Source organism: Hemibagrus wyckioides, linkage group LG03 (genome assembly GCF_019097595.1).
Source record: "Hemibagrus wyckioides isolate EC202008001 linkage group LG03, SWU_Hwy_1.0, whole genome shotgun sequence".
NCBI classification, from domain to species: domain Eukaryota; kingdom Metazoa; phylum Chordata; class Actinopteri; order Siluriformes; family Bagridae; genus Hemibagrus; species Hemibagrus wyckioides.
The window spans coordinates 6454725-6476550 of record NC_080712.1 but is presented as its reverse complement, the minus strand read 5'-3'; the positions used below and the strand labels follow the sequence as shown (position 1 = coordinate 6476550).

At 37.9% G+C, this 21826-nt stretch overlaps 1 protein-coding gene across 1 annotated transcript; it reads left to right on the top strand.

Moving 5' to 3' along the window:
* The first annotated feature begins 1512 nt into the window (after positions 1-1512).
* On the top strand, positions 1513-21302 carry ednraa (endothelin receptor type Aa). The gene is made up of 8 exons (XM_058385593.1): positions 1513-1760; positions 3478-3926; positions 12982-13109; positions 16241-16445; positions 17225-17377; positions 18139-18272; positions 18455-18563; positions 19004-21302. The coding sequence occupies exons 2-8, from the start codon at positions 3516-3518 to the stop codon at positions 19139-19141; spliced, it is 1278 nt and encodes a 425-aa protein (XP_058241576.1). The 5' UTR covers positions 1513-1760; positions 3478-3515; the 3' UTR covers positions 19142-21302.
* Positions 21303-21826: the final 524 nt, after the last annotated feature.

Here is a 21826-nt window from a genome sequence, read left to right as displayed (position 1 = left end):
TTAATGTTGAGTGCAGGGTGATGTATGAGGTTCAGGTTTAAGCTGTTGTTGTTGATGTTGCTGCTGCTGTCTCAGCTCCTCAGCAGACCTGAGCAGTGTGTGTGTGTGTGTGTGCTGGCCGTGTGTACAGCTGCCTTCTCTTCCTGCACTTAGCTTCACTGATAATGTGCCGTTTCATGTTAAGGATTAATGCACAGGCTCGTGTAATGGTCAGAGATTCAGTCATGGAGGCGCTGAGCTTACATATGATCATGTAGTCGCATTCTGCTGAGTTGCACATAACTTAGAGAAAAAGATGGCTGCATGTATTCACACAGAATATGAGCAAACAGAAAGAGGGTTTTCCCTCCAGCTTGACCACCCACAGGACGATCATTTTTAGATAGGTATTGTTTAGGTCCTGAGTTTACTGTTTGCTTCTCAACCAGGAGAATTTTACAGAAAAGTCACACATGATTCACGTGTGAAATGTACACACATCTTTCCCATGAGAATCTATTTTTCCATATGATTCTTTCCTCATATGTATCATTTATTTGATTCATTTATGTTCAAATGATTGACTTTTTTCATATAGAATTTTGACCCAATTTGTTTATGTTCATTTGTGTTTTTTATTTGGTTTTATTTGCATGATTCATTTTCCACACATGATTTTTTTTAAATAATTCATTTTTAGGGATTTGTTTAGGTTCATGTCGTTCTATTCACATGAATAGGCTTCACGTGCAGTATGATCCATTTATTTTTCCAGTATTTTTTCCCCCCACATGATTCATATGATTTTTTCCCCTCGACATTAACATTTTTTACGTTTTCTTTTTTCACATATTTTCATTTATTTTTGTTTTATATATGATTCATTTAATCTTCACATGACTTCAACTTATGTTTTTGTTTTATTTCTTATTTTAACTTCTTTTTTTTCTTCTTATATTTTTATTTTTGTAATATTTATATATGCATAAATATTTCTATATTTTCTACAATATATATTATATATTTTAGTTTAATTAATTTATTAATTATTATTATAATCATTCATTTCTGTGAATGATATTATTATGTAAAAAATAAAAATCAATAATAATAATAATAATAATAATAATATCTTATTTATATATAGCACCTTTCACAAAAAAATGGCAGTTTATAAGTAAAGGATCACAGTTTCAGGGTCTGACATGATGGAGTTCACTTTCACATGTTTTTCACATGTGACCACATGGGCTGACGTGAAAAACACAGGCTCTTATGGGAAATGTGTGTGATTTCTGTGAACCAAGAAGAGAAAGTGAAGAAAGAGAGGATGGCGAGAGAGAGAGAGAGAGAGAGAGAGAGAGGGTAGACCGACATGGTCTGTGTATACAAAGCAAATCTCCTGTGATCATCACCAGCAGGCTGTGCTTTACGGAAAACGGCTGCTGTTTCCTTTGAGGGCCCCCTCCCAGCCAGCCAGGGGGGAGGTGGAGAATCACAATCCCACCCAGTCCAAGTGCTTTTTCTCACACACACACACTCATACACACTCATAGACACACACACACAGGAAAAGCTGGAGACGGTCTCCACAGCACCTCACACAGCAGCCTCAGTGCGCCTCGGCGGCCCAAACGGGATCCTCCTCTACTTTGATAGTTGCTTAATTACTCATGTGACGGCACGCAGATGTCTGGGATGCTCCAGCTCAAAGTTCTCCTGAATAACTCGCTGACTGACTGAGTGACAGGATCCGAGGGGAGGCAGACGTTTAAGGAGCGGTAGGTGCAAAACCAGGGCTATTTATAATTCATCAGCCGAGCAGTTTACAGGCTGTCATGCAGCGTCCCTGTAGCGCCGGGATGATGCTAAACCATGATGCTACTTGAAGGGCTGTCGGCTAAATAGTTCTTTGTGTACCAGGTGGCGGCAGGGACTTTGAACAGGAAACGCATCTCGCTTCTGAAGTGTTGCTCTGCTGTCACGATCCTGAAAGGAGAAAATGTTAGGAAGAAGATGGGACTTGATTTAAGTTTCAGTGTAAAAAACATTAGTACTATTATTATCATGATTGTTTTCATTTGGTTATTTGCTTTGCTGCGGTTGTGCAAAGTGATGTTTTTTTTTTTATGTACATTCACACTAGTCATATTACTAGAATTGAGACTTTAAAGTGATTTACATAGAGATTATTAGAGCAAAATAATTTTCTTCTCAGAGAATGGTTTCTAAAATGTTGTCTATAAAAAATTATGATCTAATAGCTTTGACGTTAAAAATGATCTTAAATAATAAGAAAAAATCAAATGGAGCCATAACAGTCAAATTTGGGAATTTTTTTTTGGGGGGGGGGGTCTTTTTTTAATTTCTTTTTAAAGTTGCTTTAATTGGTATTTTGGCTAGAGATAAAAAATATACATATATGCATAAACATAAATGTAAAAATTTCTTGAATTGTTCTTTGAAAAATTCTTATTAAATTGATTTAAAAACTTTTAAATAAAATCCAAGTTTACAAGTTTAGTTCTAGTCCAGTTTGCCTCTGTTTAAACCACACACACACACACACACACACATCTTTTGTCAATGCCGGTGTAAAAAACAAAGATACATGTGTGTGTGTGTGTGTGTGTGTGTGTAAAAATCTTTAAAACTTACTGCAATCTAGTATTCTTGGTATAGTTAAGATTTAATACAATTTCCTTGGTTATAGCAATAAACTCTGGATACAAAAGAATCTGCACTGTCAAGGTAAAGGACAAAAGTTTCTTAAATGTTTAAAAACTTCGGAAATTAATACCCAAAAAGTTTTATTCTACTCCAAATCCTCACAGACCTTTCAAACTGAGCCCACAGGCATCTTTTCACAGACGTTTGCTTGTTTATTATTTTGTATCAGTCAGTGACGTGACCTGCAACAGAGATAGAGTTGCAGTTTCTACACTCTTATCCACACAAAACCCCAGTGTTGTGTAACAGGCTTGTGAAAGGGTCCAAAAAAGTTTGCTTCTTTCACGTTTGAAGTGACTCATTGTTTGGGGTGAACCGCCATTCTGAATCTTAAATGAGAACCAGAGGGAGAAATGTGTGTGAAGAAAACCACATACGTGGAAACCCTGCATGCAAGAAAGGCACGAAGAAGACAGTAAATAAATAAATGAAGACAGCCCAAAAGGTCTGGTGCGGCGCTTTGTGCCATTAGCGCCATGCCATCGCTGATGGGAGAGGCGACATCTCGTCCCGCGGCGTGATGGTAACTTGTAGTGGCACGCTCCATCTGTGCCGCTTCACGAAATCTCTTTTGAAGTAGTGAGGAAGTTTCACAGATCTGTTGTTGTACGCTTAAGCAATTCTCTTTGATATTTATGGCTGTACTGGGAGGTTTACGCAGCAGCGCCAACGTGTGTACAGTTTTGAATTGAAAGGAAGAAATGTAAAAAAAAAAAAAATCATAAAATGACCTTAACACTTAATATTGTCGTTTTTTTTCCTTCTCAGCCCTGGACTTTAATCTGTGAATCAAACAACGTTCAGCAATGGACCGTCTGACCCTTCGCGTGTTGGTGTTAACAGCCATCATGGCCTCCAGTGGACTGACTCAAGCAAACATGACTGAAGAGGTCACTAGCACCCTCTTTCCCAACTCTACCATTAATCTCACTGGACCCATCAGCCAAGCAGGAAATCACCGATGCCACTCAGAAGACAATTGCACCACTGTCTATACCTCGTGTAAAGAACGCACGTCCATTAAAGATACATTCAAGGTCATAAATACCTTCATCTCATGTGTGGTGTTCGTGGTGGGCTTGGTGGGGAATTCCACAGTGCTGAGGATTATCTACCAGCACAAGTGCATGAGAAATGGACCTAATGCTCTGATCGCAAGCCTGGCACTGGGTGACCTCATTTACATCATCATAGACATTCCCATCACCGTCTACAAGGTAGGATTGTGTCCTCAACTCTCAATGATCTCCCAAAGATATAGCCTTTAACTCCCAAAGATCTAGTCTTTAACTCCCAAAGATCTAGTCTTTAACTCACAAAGATTTCCTAAAGATCTAGCCTTTAACTCCCAAAGATCTCCCAAAGATCTATCCTTTAACTCCCAAAGATCTCCCAAAGATCTAGTCTTTAACTCCCAAAGATTTCCTAAAGATCTAGTCTTTAACTCCCAAAGATCTCCCAAAGATCTAGCCTTTAACTCCCAAAGATCTCCCAAAGATCTAGCCTTTAACTCCCAAAGATCTCCCAAAGATCTAGTCTTTAACTCCCAAAGATCTCCCAAAGATCTAGTCTTTAACTCCCAAAGATCTCCCAAAGATCTAGCCTTTAACTCCCAAAGATCTCCCAAAGATCTAGCCTTTAACTCCCAAAGATCTCCCAAAGATCTAGTCTTTAACTCCCAAAGATTTCCTAAAGATCTAGTCTTTAACTCCCAAAGATCTCCCAAAGATCTAGTCTTTAACTCCCAAAGATCTCCCAAAGATCTAGCCTTTAACTCCCAAAGATCTCCCAAAGATCTAGCCTTTAACTCCCAAAGATCTCCCAAAGATCTAGCCTTTAACTCCCAAAGATCTCCCAAAGATCTAGCATTGAAATCCCAAAGATCTCTGCAATACTTTATTAACTTATACATGTTTTAGTTTGGACACTACAGCACCATGAAAGAGAGACTGATATCCCATATATAAATGTATATAATTACAAAGCATACATCTTTATTCAATAAGAAGGAAAAAATAGCATATAATTAGCATACAATCTAATATACTTTCACTTTCTTATAGAAACATTTGCTAATGACTACAGATTATATACTTGCATATTATATAGAAGGAATGGCTCATTTTTATTAATGTAGATGATGATGGGACAAATTATAGTGATCAGTGATTAGTTCTTGGGAACAGTGGTGATGAGTGATTAGCAATTAGAAATAATGGTGATCAGTGATTGGTGTTTGGGCACTGATGAAAGTAGTGATTAGTTGCCGGGATGTGCTACTCATATAACCAGCAACTGTGATGTTAGCTGGGGATTGATGTTTGAGAACAATGATGATCAGTGATTGTACCCTGAAAACATCAGTGATTAATTGGTGGGAACAATGGTCATCAATTATCTGTCACTGAAAACAATGGTTATAAGTGATTAATTGTTGGGAACAATGATAAACAGTAATCAGTTGTCGGAGAAATGGTGATCAGTGATTGGGGTTTGGGAAAACAGGTAATCAGTGATTGGTAATTGGGGAAACAATGGTGATCTGTAATTGGTCATAATGAATAATTGTGATCAGTGATTGTTCATTATGAATAACGGTGATCTGAGATCAGTCATAATGAATAATTGTGATCTGTGATTGGTCATTACAAATAATGGTGATCACTGATTGGTCATAAAGAACAAAAGTGATCCTTGATTGGTCATAATGGGTAACGGTGATCTGTGATTGGTCATAGTGAATAATGGTGATCTTTGATTGGTCATAATGGGTAACGGTGATCTGTGATCGGTCATAATGAACAAAAGTGATCCGTGATTGGTCTTAATAAGTAATGGTGATCAGTGATTAGTCATAATGAACAACAGTGAACTGTGATAGGTCATAATGATCAGTGATTGGTCATTATGTACAATGGTAATCTGTGATGCTCATTATAAACAATGGTGATCAGTGATTGGTCATTATAAATGATGGTGATCTGTGATTGGTCATTATAAATGATGGTGATCTGTGATTGGTCATTATAAACAACTGTGATCTGTGATTGGTCATTATAAATAATGGTGATTAGTGATTGGTCATAACAAACATTGGTGATCTGTGATTGGTCATAAGAACAACAATGAGCTCTAATTGGTATTTTGGGAAATCAGGTGATCTGTGATTGGTCATTGTGATTACAGGTGATCTGTGATTGATGTTTTGGGAATACAGGTAATCTGTGATTTGTCATTATGAACAATGGTGATCAGTGATTGAACTCAGTGATAGGAACATTATTGACCAGAACAATAGTGATCAGCTCTCTCAACTCAAAAACTTTTAAACAGCAACTGGGGTGTGAGTTGGAGAGCAGTATCCAACACAGAGAGTCACCAAAGATTGCACAAAAAATTTCTAAATTTGTTGCTAGGATCTTGAAGTAAACCAGTAAAAGGGTCTAAAAGGGTCACCAACATCTGACTGTCCTGGATGTCCATGTTTTGGTCAGGCTGTCCTGATTAAATTGCCAAAATGGACATTCTTATTGGTTCATTTTAAAAGATCCTGGTCTACTTTAGTCTGTCCCAAAAACATACCTACTAAATAGGTTGAAGTTCACATGGTTTAAGTTGAACAAATCTATCTCCCAAATGGTTGAATGTTAAAACTGTTCACTCTATCACTAGGTAGATGGTAAGTTTGAGTCTCATGTTGGAGTAGTCTTCTTTTGTCCTTTGTTAATAGAATAAAGCCAATTGTCAGCTAGTTCTTATGAAAAGAAGAGTTAGCTGTATGTACCATGCATATTCTCTCTTAAATGTTTGGCTTGATTCATATCATTTTTGTTGATCAAGAAGTTGACCAAGTAACACAATACTTAACCCTTAATAATGTTACAGTTTATCCCACTGGGGAAAATCATAAACATTCAATATATATCTCTACACAAAACGTTTTTAAATCACAGTCGGAAGATCTCTTAAATATTCCAAAGAACCATTAAAAAAACCTTTTTATTTCTAAGAGTGACAAAATATCACCCAAAGACTGGGTATCTAACCTGCTCATGCTTTGCCAGGTCTGTAATATCATACAGCTGTTTTAATTTTGTTTTGCTTCAAATTAATGTTTGAAGGAATTGAAACATCTTGACTTGAACATTATTGTGTTCAGTCAGTGTTCAGGTTGAGATTTTGATCTAAGCAGTCAATAATATTCCACAGAAAACACCTTGAATGCATTTGATCAGAAGTCTAGTCCGGTATAAATGCCTCTGTCCATAAAATTTGATCTGAGACTCAGTTCTGCTCTTGATCAGATGATTTTAAACCCTGCAGATGAGTCTCTTCAGTTCAGTCTTTTAAAGTATTATGTAAAAATGCTCCTGTATGATTAAACCTATCACTACTCTGGTCTTATAGACTGTTTGCAAATGCTGAGCTCACCAGTGTGTCCATGCTTCTTAACAATTTTCCACTTCACCAATTGATTTTCTCTCAGTCAATGTTATGACTCTGTCTGATTGATTTACTCGGATTTTTACGATCATGATGGTCTGCTGATCGTGTTGAGAAACAACACCGATGTATTCCAGGTACACCGGCCATCATCTCGTCCATCACTTTGTTTTGCTTCATTTTTATGAGTTAATGATGGTCACAAAGCTGACCAAGGAAACCAATGAGAAGATTTGCTTCATTGTTTACACAAATTCTGAATCCTCATGGTTTTTAAGTTCTTTATAAGAGGGAATCAATTTGCAATTCTCAAATTATCAACAGAAAACGATGGAAAAAAATAGTTTAATAAACAAAGGAAAGCAATATGGACATACATTTGTAAATGAAAAGAGGAAAAATCATAAATAAAAGCATTTATATTTGCATATATTGGAAGAAATTAAAATAAGAGAAGCTTGTAATGAGTATTTTAAAACATTGATCATTTTTTATAATCTGCTTGCTATTTAATTCAGTAGTAAAGGATTAGAAAATATTACAAAAAAAATTGACATAGACATGACTTTATCAGCAAGAAAGTTATAGATATTTGCTGCACATGTATATAATTATGAGAAATAACACCAATTAAATCCAAAAAAAATTCTAAAATGTAAAATAATAGTGTAGACAAATAAAGTAGTGTGTATTATATTCAAAGTAAATTTAAATCAATATCTTTTTTGGGCATTTCAGGTCAAAATGATTGGCGTATATTAAATACAACCATTTGATATCTGTTTTTTGCACTTATTGCGTATTAAATATTCAATAAACTAGTTTCACTCTATTCTAAATATTCTATAAAACACATTCTTTCTCAACCAAAATGTGGGACAGAGGGAGAAAAAAAATGAGTGAGAGTTCGATCTCCCAGAAGAGTGTAATGTCAGAGAGTGTGTAATGATGAGGGAAGCAAGGAATCAGGCCAGCTAAAACAAACACACAGAGCACTGGCCTTACGAGGCATGGTGTGTTATCACCCATTAAACTCTGCTCTCTTATCTCCAGCAATCCTTCAGGACAGTGTGTTAAACAACACTGAAAAATTCAACAGGGTCAAATATCCACTTACGCTGGCCATATGAGCCTAATTTCAAGCGTAATGTGGATGCTAAGGTTGATTATTTCATACATTTGGAGATCTGAGAGCAAAGATGTAGGGAATAAAACACTCTGGATGATGTGCTGTTATGGGAAAATAATCAATGACTAGGTTTTGTGATGAATTAGGCTTAGTGTCACCATCCTAAAGGCGCTTATTTTATGATGATAAAAGTGTTTTATTTCTCTTAGAGCACAGTGTGAATTAAAGAACAGCATGTCATACATTTTATACAATAGTAATTACATTTTATGTGAAACACGCTAGTTCGTGTTATCACTTACATTAAAGCAGCTATAAGCAATTCTTCCCTCACCAGCAAAAAAACACTGGAGACTGACACTGACACTAGAGACTCCTTCAACAAAAGACTGAATAAATATTTCTTTAATAGGAAAGTTTTACATAATTGTTTTTTGTTTATGTGAAGCATTCACCACACAAGATAAACAACACCATAGTGAGAAACTGGAGGAATCCGCTGGAGAGATTTTTCAGAGGTGACCTTGAATGGTTGACCTGCATTATACTTTATGACAGTGACTCCTGTTTTAGACATACACACCTACTCCTACACACACACACACACAATGTGTTGTGTGTTAACACAGTCAGGATTTCCTCCACAAACTATACATGATACATAATCCTCCTTCCTCCTGCTTAACAAAAGCCAGTTCCTCTCCAGCCGAGTCCTGCCAAGGCCACTCCAGCCTTTCAGAGCACCACACCACAGGAACTCGGAGTAGCTTGAGCTCTCTTTGTCCTTCTTGGGTTCCTGTAATAGATCACAGACTAAAGGATGTGATACACATGCACTAATAGGAGCTCAGCGGTTGATTTCTTTAACGAACAGCCAGAGCACAGAATCAGGATTAGATTAGCTGGCATATGGACCATGGACCATGCCAGTGCCTTACAGCCATACAGAGGGAGACATTTTGAAGGCTTAGAAGTGGCAGAATAGCATAATCAGTGCAAGATGTTTGACCTTAAAGAACAGAAATGGGTTTTTGGAAAAGGTTAGAGTAAAAAAAAAGACTGTTGTATTACAGCTGTATTACAAACATCCCGGGTAATAGGCAGCTAGCATTCGGTTCTATGATGCATTTCCGTTTTAAATAGGAAATGAGTCGTTTCTCTCAGCTTTGTTTACATTTATCAGGACAATAACTTGTCCCAACTATTATTCATATGTACAGTTTGAAGCCTGAGTTCCACCTTTCATTTGAAGGAGCTTTGCATGTATTGTTCATATCTGATGGATGATATCATCTTCATCTTCATCTTCAGAGCCTCCTGCAGATACAAATAGTAGTAAAATACTACAGCCTGCTATTTAGAGTGTAGTTAAACAGCGGGAAAAACAGAAGCCAGGCTAAGAAGGAAAAATATGAGCACATTGCCTTGTGGGAAAATAGCAGACCTTGGCCTATCAGACTCTTAAGCAGACATGATTAGTCAGATTTGTAATACAGAGATACTTAATTCAGTTCAATTTATTTGTAGAGCGCTTTTAACAGTGGACACTGTCTCAAAGCAGCTTTACAGAAGTATAGAAACATAGAAAACAATGATAAAGTTTAAAGTTAAGTTACTATTTTATCCCTATTTGATCCCTAATAAGCAAGTCTGATGTGATAGTGGTGAGGAAAAACCTCCCTGAGATAATATGAGGAAGAAACCTTGAGAGGAACCAGGCTTAGAAGGGAACCTCATCCTCATTTGGGTGACATTGGACAGTAAAAAATGTAAATGAGGAACTATTAGGTCAGTGTAGTTTCTGAGTTCATTATAGACACTAATTCCTTGCTGTCACAAGCTGGCAGATGTCTGTGATGGTGTGAAAGTCCCCAAGTGGCTCTGTCCACGGCTGTGTCCAGACAGATCCTTCTACAGCATCAGTGAGCACCACCAAGCGACAAGACTCCAACCAGGTGTAGAGCCAGTGGTCTCACTGGAAACTCAGAACACAGGGAGCTCGGGAGTGGAATGTATAGCTCGACAAAGAAACACAGAGAGAGAGACACAGAGAGAGAGAGAGAGAGAGAGAGAGAGATGTTAAGTATGTGATGTTTAAAGACAATATAATTCATGTGATGCCATAGAAGAACTGTTTTTGGTTCCTTAAAGAACCTGCCATAAAGAACATTTTCCTAGTCTAAAAAGGTATTTTTTTGCACTATAAAGAACCTTTTGTTCAAGAGAAATGTTCCAAAGATGGTAAAGGTCATGCATAGAACCATACACCATGACAAAGAACTATTTAAGAACCTTTATTTTGAAGCATGTGAGGTGATATGAGGAAGAAACCAGACTCAAATGTTTCACATCTGGCTCAAGTGGTTAAGGGTCTGGGTTGTTAATTGGAGGATTAGGGTTCAAGCCTGCGTAGCTGCCCCTGTTGGGCCCCTGAGCAAGGCCTTTATTAACCCGTACTGCTCCAGGGCTGCTGTATCAGGGGCCTGTGCTCTGACCTTAACCTCCAAAGTTGGGATATGTGAAGAAAGTTTTTTCTTCTTAGTTTTAACATAAAGTCTCTTTTGTTGAAGTTATCAGCTGATGGCAGTTGCAGTCCTAAACTTTCTTCATGGGCTCTAAGAGCTACAGTATCTACAGTAATCACATGTATTTCTTTATGTATGCACAGTAACCTACAGAATTTGTGGGTGTTATTGGAGTCTAGACCTAACAGCATTTTTAAATCATCATTCTGTAAATCCATTCCTTACACATAGATAAGAATCTGATCCTGCATGACTGGGAATTAACACACCTAGAAGTCTTGCCAAGATGGCCACAGAGTGAACAGACTTTACTAGACAGGATTTACTCACTGTATTAAGTGCTGATAAATGTGTTGCTCAGAAGAGACGGCCATCCATCTGGCAGGAGCAATTTAGCTGTCATAGAAAGGAAGTTATACACTATATGACTGCAATATATAAAGACCAGGATGCTGATTCACAAACTGAAAGCAGAGTTTTGTTATTGAGCAACTTGAACTTTTAAGCCTCTTTGGTCTTTGTGCTCTTTAGAAGTGCTTCAAGAGAAATAATTGGGTTTAAACTTGATGTTATTGAAAAATCTCATCTCAAGATATCTCTACTCAGGGAAGGCTTCCAAGGTATGAAATACATGCCAGTGATGTAGTGGCTTTTAAGAGGAGATTAAAGAAGTATCTCTTCTATTTGGCTTTGAATGAATTGTTGTTCGTACTGATGGCAAAATCTAATCTTATCTTATAGATTTATATTGTGTTTGTGTGTGTGTGTGTTTGTGTGTGTGTGATTGTAATTATTACAGGTTTACACACAGTGAAGAATTAACTCAATAAATTGCAGGAGAAAATGCTTTTCCGACTGTCATGAAAACAGAGTCAAATTTATGGTGGCTGAGAAGTGCAAAACAAAATAAGAACTATGAGAAGAAAATAAGAAATCCGAAGGACATTTCAGACAAACCGGAAAAGGTAGGTATAGTTTGCGCATGGAATACTTACCTCTGATTGGACGAGACATCGGTCACTCACGATATACAAGAAGTAGAAAATTGTGCATCTAACTTTATTTCTTGTACATGTGTGGAGTTCAGCCTTTACTTCAAACCATTTTTGCAACCTTAAATCTAAGAAAACAACAAACATATATATTTATATTTATAAGAAAATGACTTTCATTCAGCACTACATTGAGGAGGGACGTTCATATAGCGTGATTTTGGATATACTGATAGCGTATAATGGTGTAAAGATTATTTTGCGATCTCTAATAACACACACGAAGAATGCAGGAATGTTTCGAAGACAAAACTAATCCAGATTAAATAATGTAAGGAGCGTTATAAGATCAGAGCTGCGTTCATACACACACCAATACACTTTCTACTGCTGCAGCCTGCTGGACTTCCTGTATATCTTGAGTGACAGATGTCTCGTCCAATCAGAGGTAAGAATTCCATTCACAAACTATACCTACCTTTTCTGGTTTGTCTGAATTGTTGTTGTGTTTTTGGATTTGTTATTTTGTTTTGCACTTCTCAGCCACTGTAAAAAAAAAAAAAAAAAAATTAAATAAAAAATAAGAATAGAATTACAATACAAACAAAATTGAACTCTACAGAAAGGAAGTGTTGGAAAAATTCAATTAAAATTACATACCTTACATATTTTATGTACTACTTATGTTTTTTTTTAAGAAATTAAGAAACAAAGATCAGTTTGATGCAGAAATATACAATTTGGGAAGGAGTTATAATCCCCTGCACTTCTGTCTCCTAAAATGTCAATCAAATACTGCAACTTGTGAAGCATCGTGTTTTAATAGGAATCCTGTTATAATATTTATTTAAAAGAAAAGTGATCAATTTTCCTGCCTTGCATAATTCTGCTAACAGCTATCCTCACAAAAGCATAAACACCTCATGGATTAAAGAAAAAAACTAGCTATAATGCAATCTTTGTAAATTGTAAATTTCCTATTGGGATGAATAAAGCATCTATCTATCTATCTATCTATCTATCTATCTATCTATCTATCTATCTATCTATCTATCTATCTGTCTATCTATCTGTCTGTCTGTCTGTCTATCTATCTATCTATCTATCTATCCATCCATCCATCCATCCATCCATCCATCCATGATAAGTAATGAAAGACAATCTCACTTTCTTTCTCTTGCAGCTTCTGATGGGAAAATGGCCGATGGTTGAAACCTCGTTCGGGCTCTTCCTGTGTAAACTGGTACCCTTTCTTCAAAAAGCATCGGTGGGCATCACGGTGCTGAACTTGTGCGCGCTCAGCGTGGACAGGTATGTCCTGGTTTTGTCTTCTTTAATGGTGACAAAAAACAACAGAAGACTGAAATCACTCACAATTTCTCAATAATCATATATTGTTATGGGTTTAGACCAGAAACAGAGTAGTAAGAGATGAGATATTATGAAGAAGTAGCTAAATTCACTGTGCTTGATGTGAGCAGTGGACGGTATTAATTCAGGACATATTACAGAATTGTGATGAAATATATCTTTGAATATTATTAGTGTATCACATACTATAAGGATTTCTTCTCTTCTTTTTTTTCCAGCATCCTTTAGATTTAGATCTTCGAATTGCTCATAAGAATGATGGATTTGAGACATCTGAGATTGTAAGAATGCTGTTTAGGGATTGTTGTTAAATTCAGTTTGGTGCTTGACACTTGTGCTGGTTAAAGCGTTAACCCTGAGGCTCAGTGTAGGATTTCAGAAGCAGCTTTATGTTTAGGGTCAAACTCTGGGCATGACATGAGAAGTGAGGGTTAGTGTTACCCAAAATGTTAATAAAAATATGCACTCTTTAGGACAAAATCCTACATACATCTTTCCGAGATAAAGCAGTCCTTTTTCATCTTTAAATGTCACACAGGTTTTAGCTCATTCTTTGCCATTAGCGCTCGAAATCAACCATCAAATCAGTAACATATGGCACTGAAGAATGTTTTCTCAAACCGAGAGAATGGAATTCATGCCCTATTTATGTTTTGTCCTCGCAAACTAGTCGTGAATATCACATGACGTGCAAAACAGCTACTGTCTTCCATTCAGTGATGATAATAATAGGACTCGATATTGCGTGCCGTGCGGTGTAAATTAATTAAAGAGTCTTAAGGGGTCTTTCTTTCTCACAGCGATCGAAGAGATACCGGTCACGGGCTGCAGTCACACCCTGCAGTGTCTGTAAAATCAGTTCCCATGAAACACTCAACAGGAAAGATTAATGGATTCACTCATTTGGGGTGGAGTCTGGGAGAGTAAGAGAGAGAGAGAAAAAAATGCCAGATGTGGGTTATTGAGGCCAGAGGCGTCCCAGAAGGGTTTAGGGTTGGTTATAACGGTCACTGTTTTCTGTGTGAGACACAGAACTCACGGGCAAGTTACACTTTTTCAGGAAAACTACAAAGAAGTGAGAATCGGTTTGACAGTCATATCTTTGCTGAAGCAATTGGTTTATATTTTAAAATCTGAAAATACGTGAAAGTCAATAAACCATTATATTATCTATCTATCTATCTATCTATCTATCTATCTATCTATCTATCTATCTATCTATTTAGATAAATAGATATATAAGTATTGATAGAGATTATGAGACACTCATTGGCCTTCATGGTTTCTGACACATATGTAAGTGTGAGGAACTTTTTTGGGGAAAACTCCAATCTACCGTCTCGGAGCACAGCTGTGTTTGATTTATATCCAGTCAGCGTTGAGGAAATGTCTCATCTCATCTGATTCACATCCCTGTGTCTGTCTGTTTAAGCGTCTGAAATGTAGATACAACACCACTTGGTGAAATAGTAATGCCCCATCGTTGTTCAACAGGAATGTACAAATGAGTCATGAAAAATATAGCTATGCATAAAATCTTGATGCGCCATTTTACAGGAAACGCACACGAGAGAGGAGTTATTAATGCAACACCCAAGCAAACACGGGTTTGAAGAAGGAAAAAACAACAACAACAAGCTTAACCACAATCAGCAGTTCTTTAATATTTACACGCAGAACGATGCTTTTCGTTCAGTTCCTATTAACGTCGTTCTGCTGTAAATGAAGAATCTTCTAGAATTGGTGGATGTCACAATAGGAAAGGAATAACACAAGACAGTAGTGTTTTTGGAAAGAAATTCAAGTCAGGGTGGAGTCATATGGCCCTAAATGGATTTTTTTTCCCACACTGACACTGGAGACTCCTCTATATGCACAAAAAATCCTCACGGTTTTAACATATATATTTATTAGGCTTCGATTCTAGATGTGATTCCATGCAAATGCCTATTTATAAGCTAATACAGCATTCAACCGTCCTGCGATATAACCAAGTGTTCCTCAAGGTTTCTGTGGACCGTCCAAGCTTCCTACAAAAGGGTTCTAAGTATTATGTAGAAACCATCTGTTGTACAGAGTCTACAGAGTAAGAGTTCACCCATAGGGACAAACAAAACAAAACAAAAAACAGATTTGAATAATTAGATTAGGGGTAAAGATTTTTGTAGAAGTTGTAAACGTTACGCAATTTCACTTCCAGGCCCTCAAGCAAATGACCCTAAACTCTGTTCAGCCCCAAGGGTGTAATCCAGCAGGCTGACCCTGTGCTCTGACCTCAACTTCATTCCATGTGAAAAGCCAGTTTCCCTTGAGGTTTACATACAGTGGGGTCTAAAAGTCTAGAAAGAGCTAGTGATAATGCTTCTCTTTTTACCATTCAAAAGCAAAGGATTTCATTGCATATGATGATCATCTGAAAGTGTTTTCAGAACTTCTGAAAAGCATTTCAGAAGTTCCTAATTTTTGGTATGTAGCCTTTTTGCTTGCTTAAGCCACCAGAGACTCCACAAGTTTGTGTAAAAAGTTGGGGTCTCATCTGAAAACCTTCAGTGGAAGTATAAGGAAGACTCGGAATAAATTGTACAAAGGATTTAATATGACAAATTAGCTTAGCGACATAAAAACTGTGCTTGAATACTGAAGATGGTGGACAGTTAAAAAACTGTTAATTTCCAGATTTAAATCATTTGAAAAAGAAATAATAGATTAATAAATAACTGTATATACTGTATGTACTCCTGGATGTGGAAAAGTATAGCCAAAATGTCTCTAAAACCCTCTAGTTCCTGGTTGTAGTACATTTTTTAACCCCTTCCTTTATTTTCAAGAATATTCTTCTGTTGTTTTGACATTTTCACTTGACCCTGATACTTTATTGATGTTAAAGTCCTCTAATCGGAGTTATTGGTGATAAATAATAGGGCGATGCTTGACAGATTTGGACATACCTTACTGGCTATGGCTCTATGCTGTAGGTTAAGTATGTTAAGTAAAGTTCAAGTGAATTATGTATACATTTCTCCCAGTTCAAAATTTCCTGCTAAGTGTGTTTCTGTTTCATTTCTTTACAGGTACAGGGCTGTTGCATCGTGGAGTCGTGTTCAAGGAGTCGGCATTCCTTTACTCACCGCGGTTGAAATTGTGCTCATCTGGGTGCTGTCGGTTATTCTGGCCGTGCCTGAGGCTATCGGGTTTAACATAGTGACCTTCAACTACCACAACACGACTTACCATACCTGTATGCTCAAACCACCTGCTTCCTCCAGATTCATGCAGGTAAAAAAGATTCACCACAGAAATACAGCATTTCTAACAAACATCTCTGTGAAACAATGGAATTCTGTTGAATGTTATCTGATTAGTAAGAATTAACATTAAAAAAATATCCAAAGTACTTCTTTGTTTGCATGTTAAACAGTTTGATGAGCAAAACATAAGCCTGTCTGTACTTGTTTGTTTGCTCTATTATGCAGAGATAGATGTAGTAAATCTGTCAAGCTCATGAAAGAGAGAGAAAAAACCTCTTTCTCTTTCCAAAGTTTGTTACAGAACAATCTGTATCAAAGCTTCAATGAACTGGAAAAAGAGACATATTTAAGAGTAAGACAGAAACAAAGACACAGAGACAATCCACAGGGGGTGGGGGTGATGGATGGAAGGGTTGTTGGTGAATCACAGAGTTGGGCTTTCTAGCTCACGAATCGGAAGGATTTAATTGATGACAGACCTTAACAGTGTGCAATTGGAAGCAGAAAGCCAGGCCATATGTGTGGAGCAGGAATGAACTTTCTCTTACATAACATCCACCATAAACAGCTAGCTATTAGTGTTTTTGTTACTAGACATAAATCTTGCTGTGCCTTCTTCCATGGATGATTGAGTTAAACTTGTGCTGGGCTCTGGAAAAATGTTGAGAAGACATTTGATAGACATTTAAATATACTGTATATACACAATTTGTTGCCTGACATTAACCCTGCTATAGAGCTTTAGTTCATGTGTAATGTATGTACAGGATGTTTATTTTTTAATCATGGAATCTGTCCTACCTCCAGCAATATGTAGATGTAAAGGACTGGTGGCTGTTTGGATTTTATTTCTGTATGCCACTGGCCTGCACTGCATTTTTCTACACCTGCATGACCTTCAAGATGCTTAGCCACAGGAATGGAGCTCTCCGGATTGCCCTAAGTGACCACCTCAAACAGGTAAATAGTACTAACTGTTTCCACTGTCCATAGGGTGGGACTCCCTGGATACACTCTTTTTACCCTTTGACCATGGTTCTTAGAGTCTATTTACACTCCTTATGTGTTAGTGGTTGGTGGTGCTGTGGTGTGGCAAGTAGTTTTGCCACCTCACAGCTCCAGGGTTGCTTTTTGGTATGAATGGTACCCCATCATCCCATCAAGGGTGAATCTCAGTGTCATACCCAGTGTTTCTGGGATAGTTTCTGGATCCACTGCAACCCAGACCAAGGTAAATCACTTACTCAAAAGCAGTGATTGACTGGAAGGTACACAATATCCAACTGTCCCAAGGTGCAGACCAATGGTACAAAGGGTTTACCCTTGAGGTTCCTCCCCAATGGTGCTGTTTACTGTCTTTGCCTGAGCTAAAACCTCTGCTCACCTTTACAAATGTTTTTGTAATGCTGTATGTTGATAAGTGTGTACGTTGATAAATGCTATTCAGGTCACATGTTCAAAGCTCAGCTGATTTACCATTAGCCATGTGCACAAAACTCCATAAAAGGTAAAGTTGACAGGCAGCTGAAAACTATAAAATGGCAACTAAATGGCAATCCTAATACAGAGCGCCAGTTCTAAAATTCAAATTTATTCAAAAGGAAATGTACACAAACACACCTCTCATAGGACATAGATGTTTGATAAATAAGGTCCAGTGTACAACAAAGTGTCTGATTCTACAAACAATACTGGAATGTTGGCCTCTTTCTGTTCTGCAGAGGCGAGAGGTGGCCAAGGCTGTTTTTTGTCTGGTCTTGATCTTCGCGCTCTGCTGGATCCCCCTGCATGTCAGCAGACTCCTGAAGAAACTGCTGCCAAATCCTAGGGATGAAAACCGCTGTGAACTGTACAGGTGAGCAATAATCCATTCCAATGTCCCTTCTTCTGACACTCCTCATCATGTTATTGAGCAAACTGTTGTACCTTACACAAGTCGTTGAGTTTTGGATAGTACCAGGGAACAAGTGGATCCTAAATCCCCCTTCCGATTAAAAAGCTGGTAATAATTAAACAATGTAATCACCCTTTTTTTAGCTTCCTCTTGGTTCTGGACTATCTTGCCATAAACCTGGTCACCATCAACTCCTGCATCAATCCCATCATCCTTTACATTGTCAGCAAGAAGTTCAAGCACTGCTTTAAGGTGAGGTAAAATATACATGCTAACATGAGCCTCCTAACACATGCTAAGCATTACCACAGCTCCCTCTCAATGGGCCTCTGCAATCTGAAAGCTGTGTGCCTGAAATTCGTCTACAGAAAAAATGCAATGCTTGATTCCTGGAATTGCTTGGATCCTTACCAGTACCTTATCCATTGCAGGCACATGTAGAGATAAGAAGAGGGGGTTTAAGGAAAGAAGGGTAATAATGGATGTCATGAAATTAGTGTCAACAATCACATTTAAAAACAAATCCATGGCCCATCAGGGATTTCTCTAAATCAGAAGGTTGTGGTTGTATATGAAATATTATGTCGTATTTAGCTAAAATGATATGTCTGGCATTTGAGTCAAAATTCTGGAAGTAATATTGAATATTTTTCAATAATTTTTTCTTTGTCTTGTTCTTTCCACCCTTGTAGTCTTGCTTATGTTGTTGGCTAACCTCAAAGAACCAAGTCACTAGCTTGGGGCAGATGAATGGCACAAGTATCCAGGGCAAAACCCAAGAACCCAAAAACTTCCAGATTGACTGTGTCATCCAGAAGTACAGTTATTGAACAAATCAATGATCTGTACAGCTTGGTGGTACTGGGATTCAAACTCACAACTCACCAATACAGAGCCCCTAACCACTAAGTCACCACTTCCCACTTCCCAGAACAACCTCTGGTCTGGAAGGCTGATCAAACCAAGATTTCATCAGAACCAAGACTTGCTGACAGGATGGAAGATTTCACCACTCAGTCATCTGTGATGGCTTGAAGTTAACTGTTCAATGGACAGTAGTACTATTCTGTGCTGGACACAGAGTGACCGAAGCTGCTTATACTGTAAACTGTATATATTTTGCAAAAAATTATACAGTGGGGTTGATGTATGTATGTATGCAAAGTTCTGCTCCGAGAGCAAAATTCCCAGAATCTTCCAGGGAAGTTTTGCCGTGAGAGAGTGGGCAAGGGTGGAGGGGGGGTCAGCAGGATGCAGCTGAACATCAACTATAAATGAACCCAATCAGAGGCCAGGAATACACTACAACTAGGCAACACAAATACATGTATAAGTTATGTGTACACTTTCCCAAGGGACAGGAAACTGGAGGAAGGAAGAGTCGAGTAGTGTGTTGCAAATCTTACGTATGGGTGTAAATACGGACTAGACTAAAAAAAACTCCCTCTTCCTTCCCATTGCTGCTTAAATTCAGCTTTCTAAATGCAGATCTATTCATGTCCAGGATGACTGATGGATTTTAATTTCTATACTCACATCCCTCACTTCAGGCTGTCAGAACTTTTGGAATAGGGGGTTTCCTAACCTGGATGTCACTTTTGTTTTATTCGGATTCAGAAGGGCAGTTGGATTTTGTGGAAGCAAGCCCAACAGTACCACCAATGGTCATAAGGAAAAATACAAAGAATGGCCTAAAGAAACAAGAAGCAAGTCTGGGGCTGATTTCTTTCTAACCAAGACTATAGATTCGTCAGTAAGATGAACTGAACTAGCATTCAGCTCAACACCACTACAAAAAGTACAGAAAATGACATTTCCATACAAATTTTCATTTTTTTTTGTTTGCTCATACAACTATTGAATACCAGATTCAAAACCATAGCATGCATTTAAAATATGTATATTCAGAATTCTTCTTCCCATCTGCTATTCCTGTCATATTAAATGGGTGAAACTCAAAGAGTATAGACTGCACACAATGTTCTTTTTCCTGCTAGCAACCAGAAAGATCAAGCGTCCCATCTGTTTATGGTTTTATAAAAAAAAAACTTCCGGATCTTTTGATGATCATCCAAGTGTTTTATTCCAAAGCTTAAGCAAACACTTATGTCAGGAGTTGTTTATGTCCTGCTGATCTGCCAAACACTGCATTTTTCTGCAAATTTGTTGGTTTTTACAAGTTGGGTCATGAACTCGGATATATATTCTGATATATTTGAAAAGACAACTTGTGTATGGTAGAGATTTTTGGTTTTTTATTATTTGCCCCTATCTCTAAAAGCCCTGTTCTTTTTATTTTGATTCATTACCAAATCTAAGTTAGAAATATACCTACAAGAAGTGATTTAGGGGCCAAGCACTTTTTGATCCCACTCCTTTATAACAAAGGAAAACTAGAAGCCATTGGATCTAGAAGCTTTGGGACCAGTAACACTAGTAAATTAGAAGATAATACATTTAGGTGTTGCTGGGATATGACCTCAGTTGTTGTTTGGCAACAGATTTGCTCACATGATACTGACAGAGTGTTTTAAATATTAAAAATTTTGTTTGGTGTAGTCTCCCAATTCTTGCCCAGTGAGGCCAAACAAAGGATTTGAAAATTCATTGTAACGGTAAAATTTGCTCTTTATTTACAAGCAAATTTTAGTATTCTAAATTTTGCATTTTAAAGAGAGATTTCAAGACATCAGCACTCATTATTAATAGACCAGGACAAAGTGCTTAAATTCAGGAAATCAGAGAGCTCCTCTGAGCTCCGGAGGCTGGCCTCTACCCTATGAGCCTGCCTGCACCCCTCTGGATACGGACCGTCCTGGCCGCGAGCTCCAGAGGGAGGTGGAGACAGGGCCAAGGGGAGGGCTCTCGGTCCGGCTGCGGGGGTCCCAGAGCTACCCCGGGGCTCACTCCGGTTCTGCCACCCTGTCCGTTATTTTGGACAAAATTTCTGGCATTTATCAGACCAGGGCAACTTATCTTTTTTTTTTTTTTTACCACAACTGAGCATTAAGGGCCTTACTCAGGGGCCCAGCAGTGGCAGCTTGGTGGACCTGGGATTCAAACTCACAACCTCTGAACAGTAGTCCATCGCCTTAACCACTAAGCTAACACAAGCCCATTGTTGTTTCTTTTTTTTATTGCTCTGTACACAAATTAAGATATTTCTGCTAATGTGTTCTGTATAAACTTGCTTCCGTATATAAATACTGCTTCATATTAATCCTAGAAAAGTGTTCAGAAATTCTCTGTGAACACATAACCGAAATGAGAAGGTGCTTTAAAGCATGATTGACCGTTAAGAAGAAACACACAAAGTGGATGATTTCTTCCTGAGGTCTTCCAGCTGGGTTAGCTTGTCTTGTCTAGCCCTTCAGTTAGAAATACAGAGGATAATGACTTTTGACCCTCTTCGAATTTTAGAATAAGCTCAAAGAGGCTAGCCAACTTCAACAAACCCATGGTAATAATGAAAAGGGGGGGGAGACCATTCCTAAGTTCAGAGCGAGGGCTTGGGA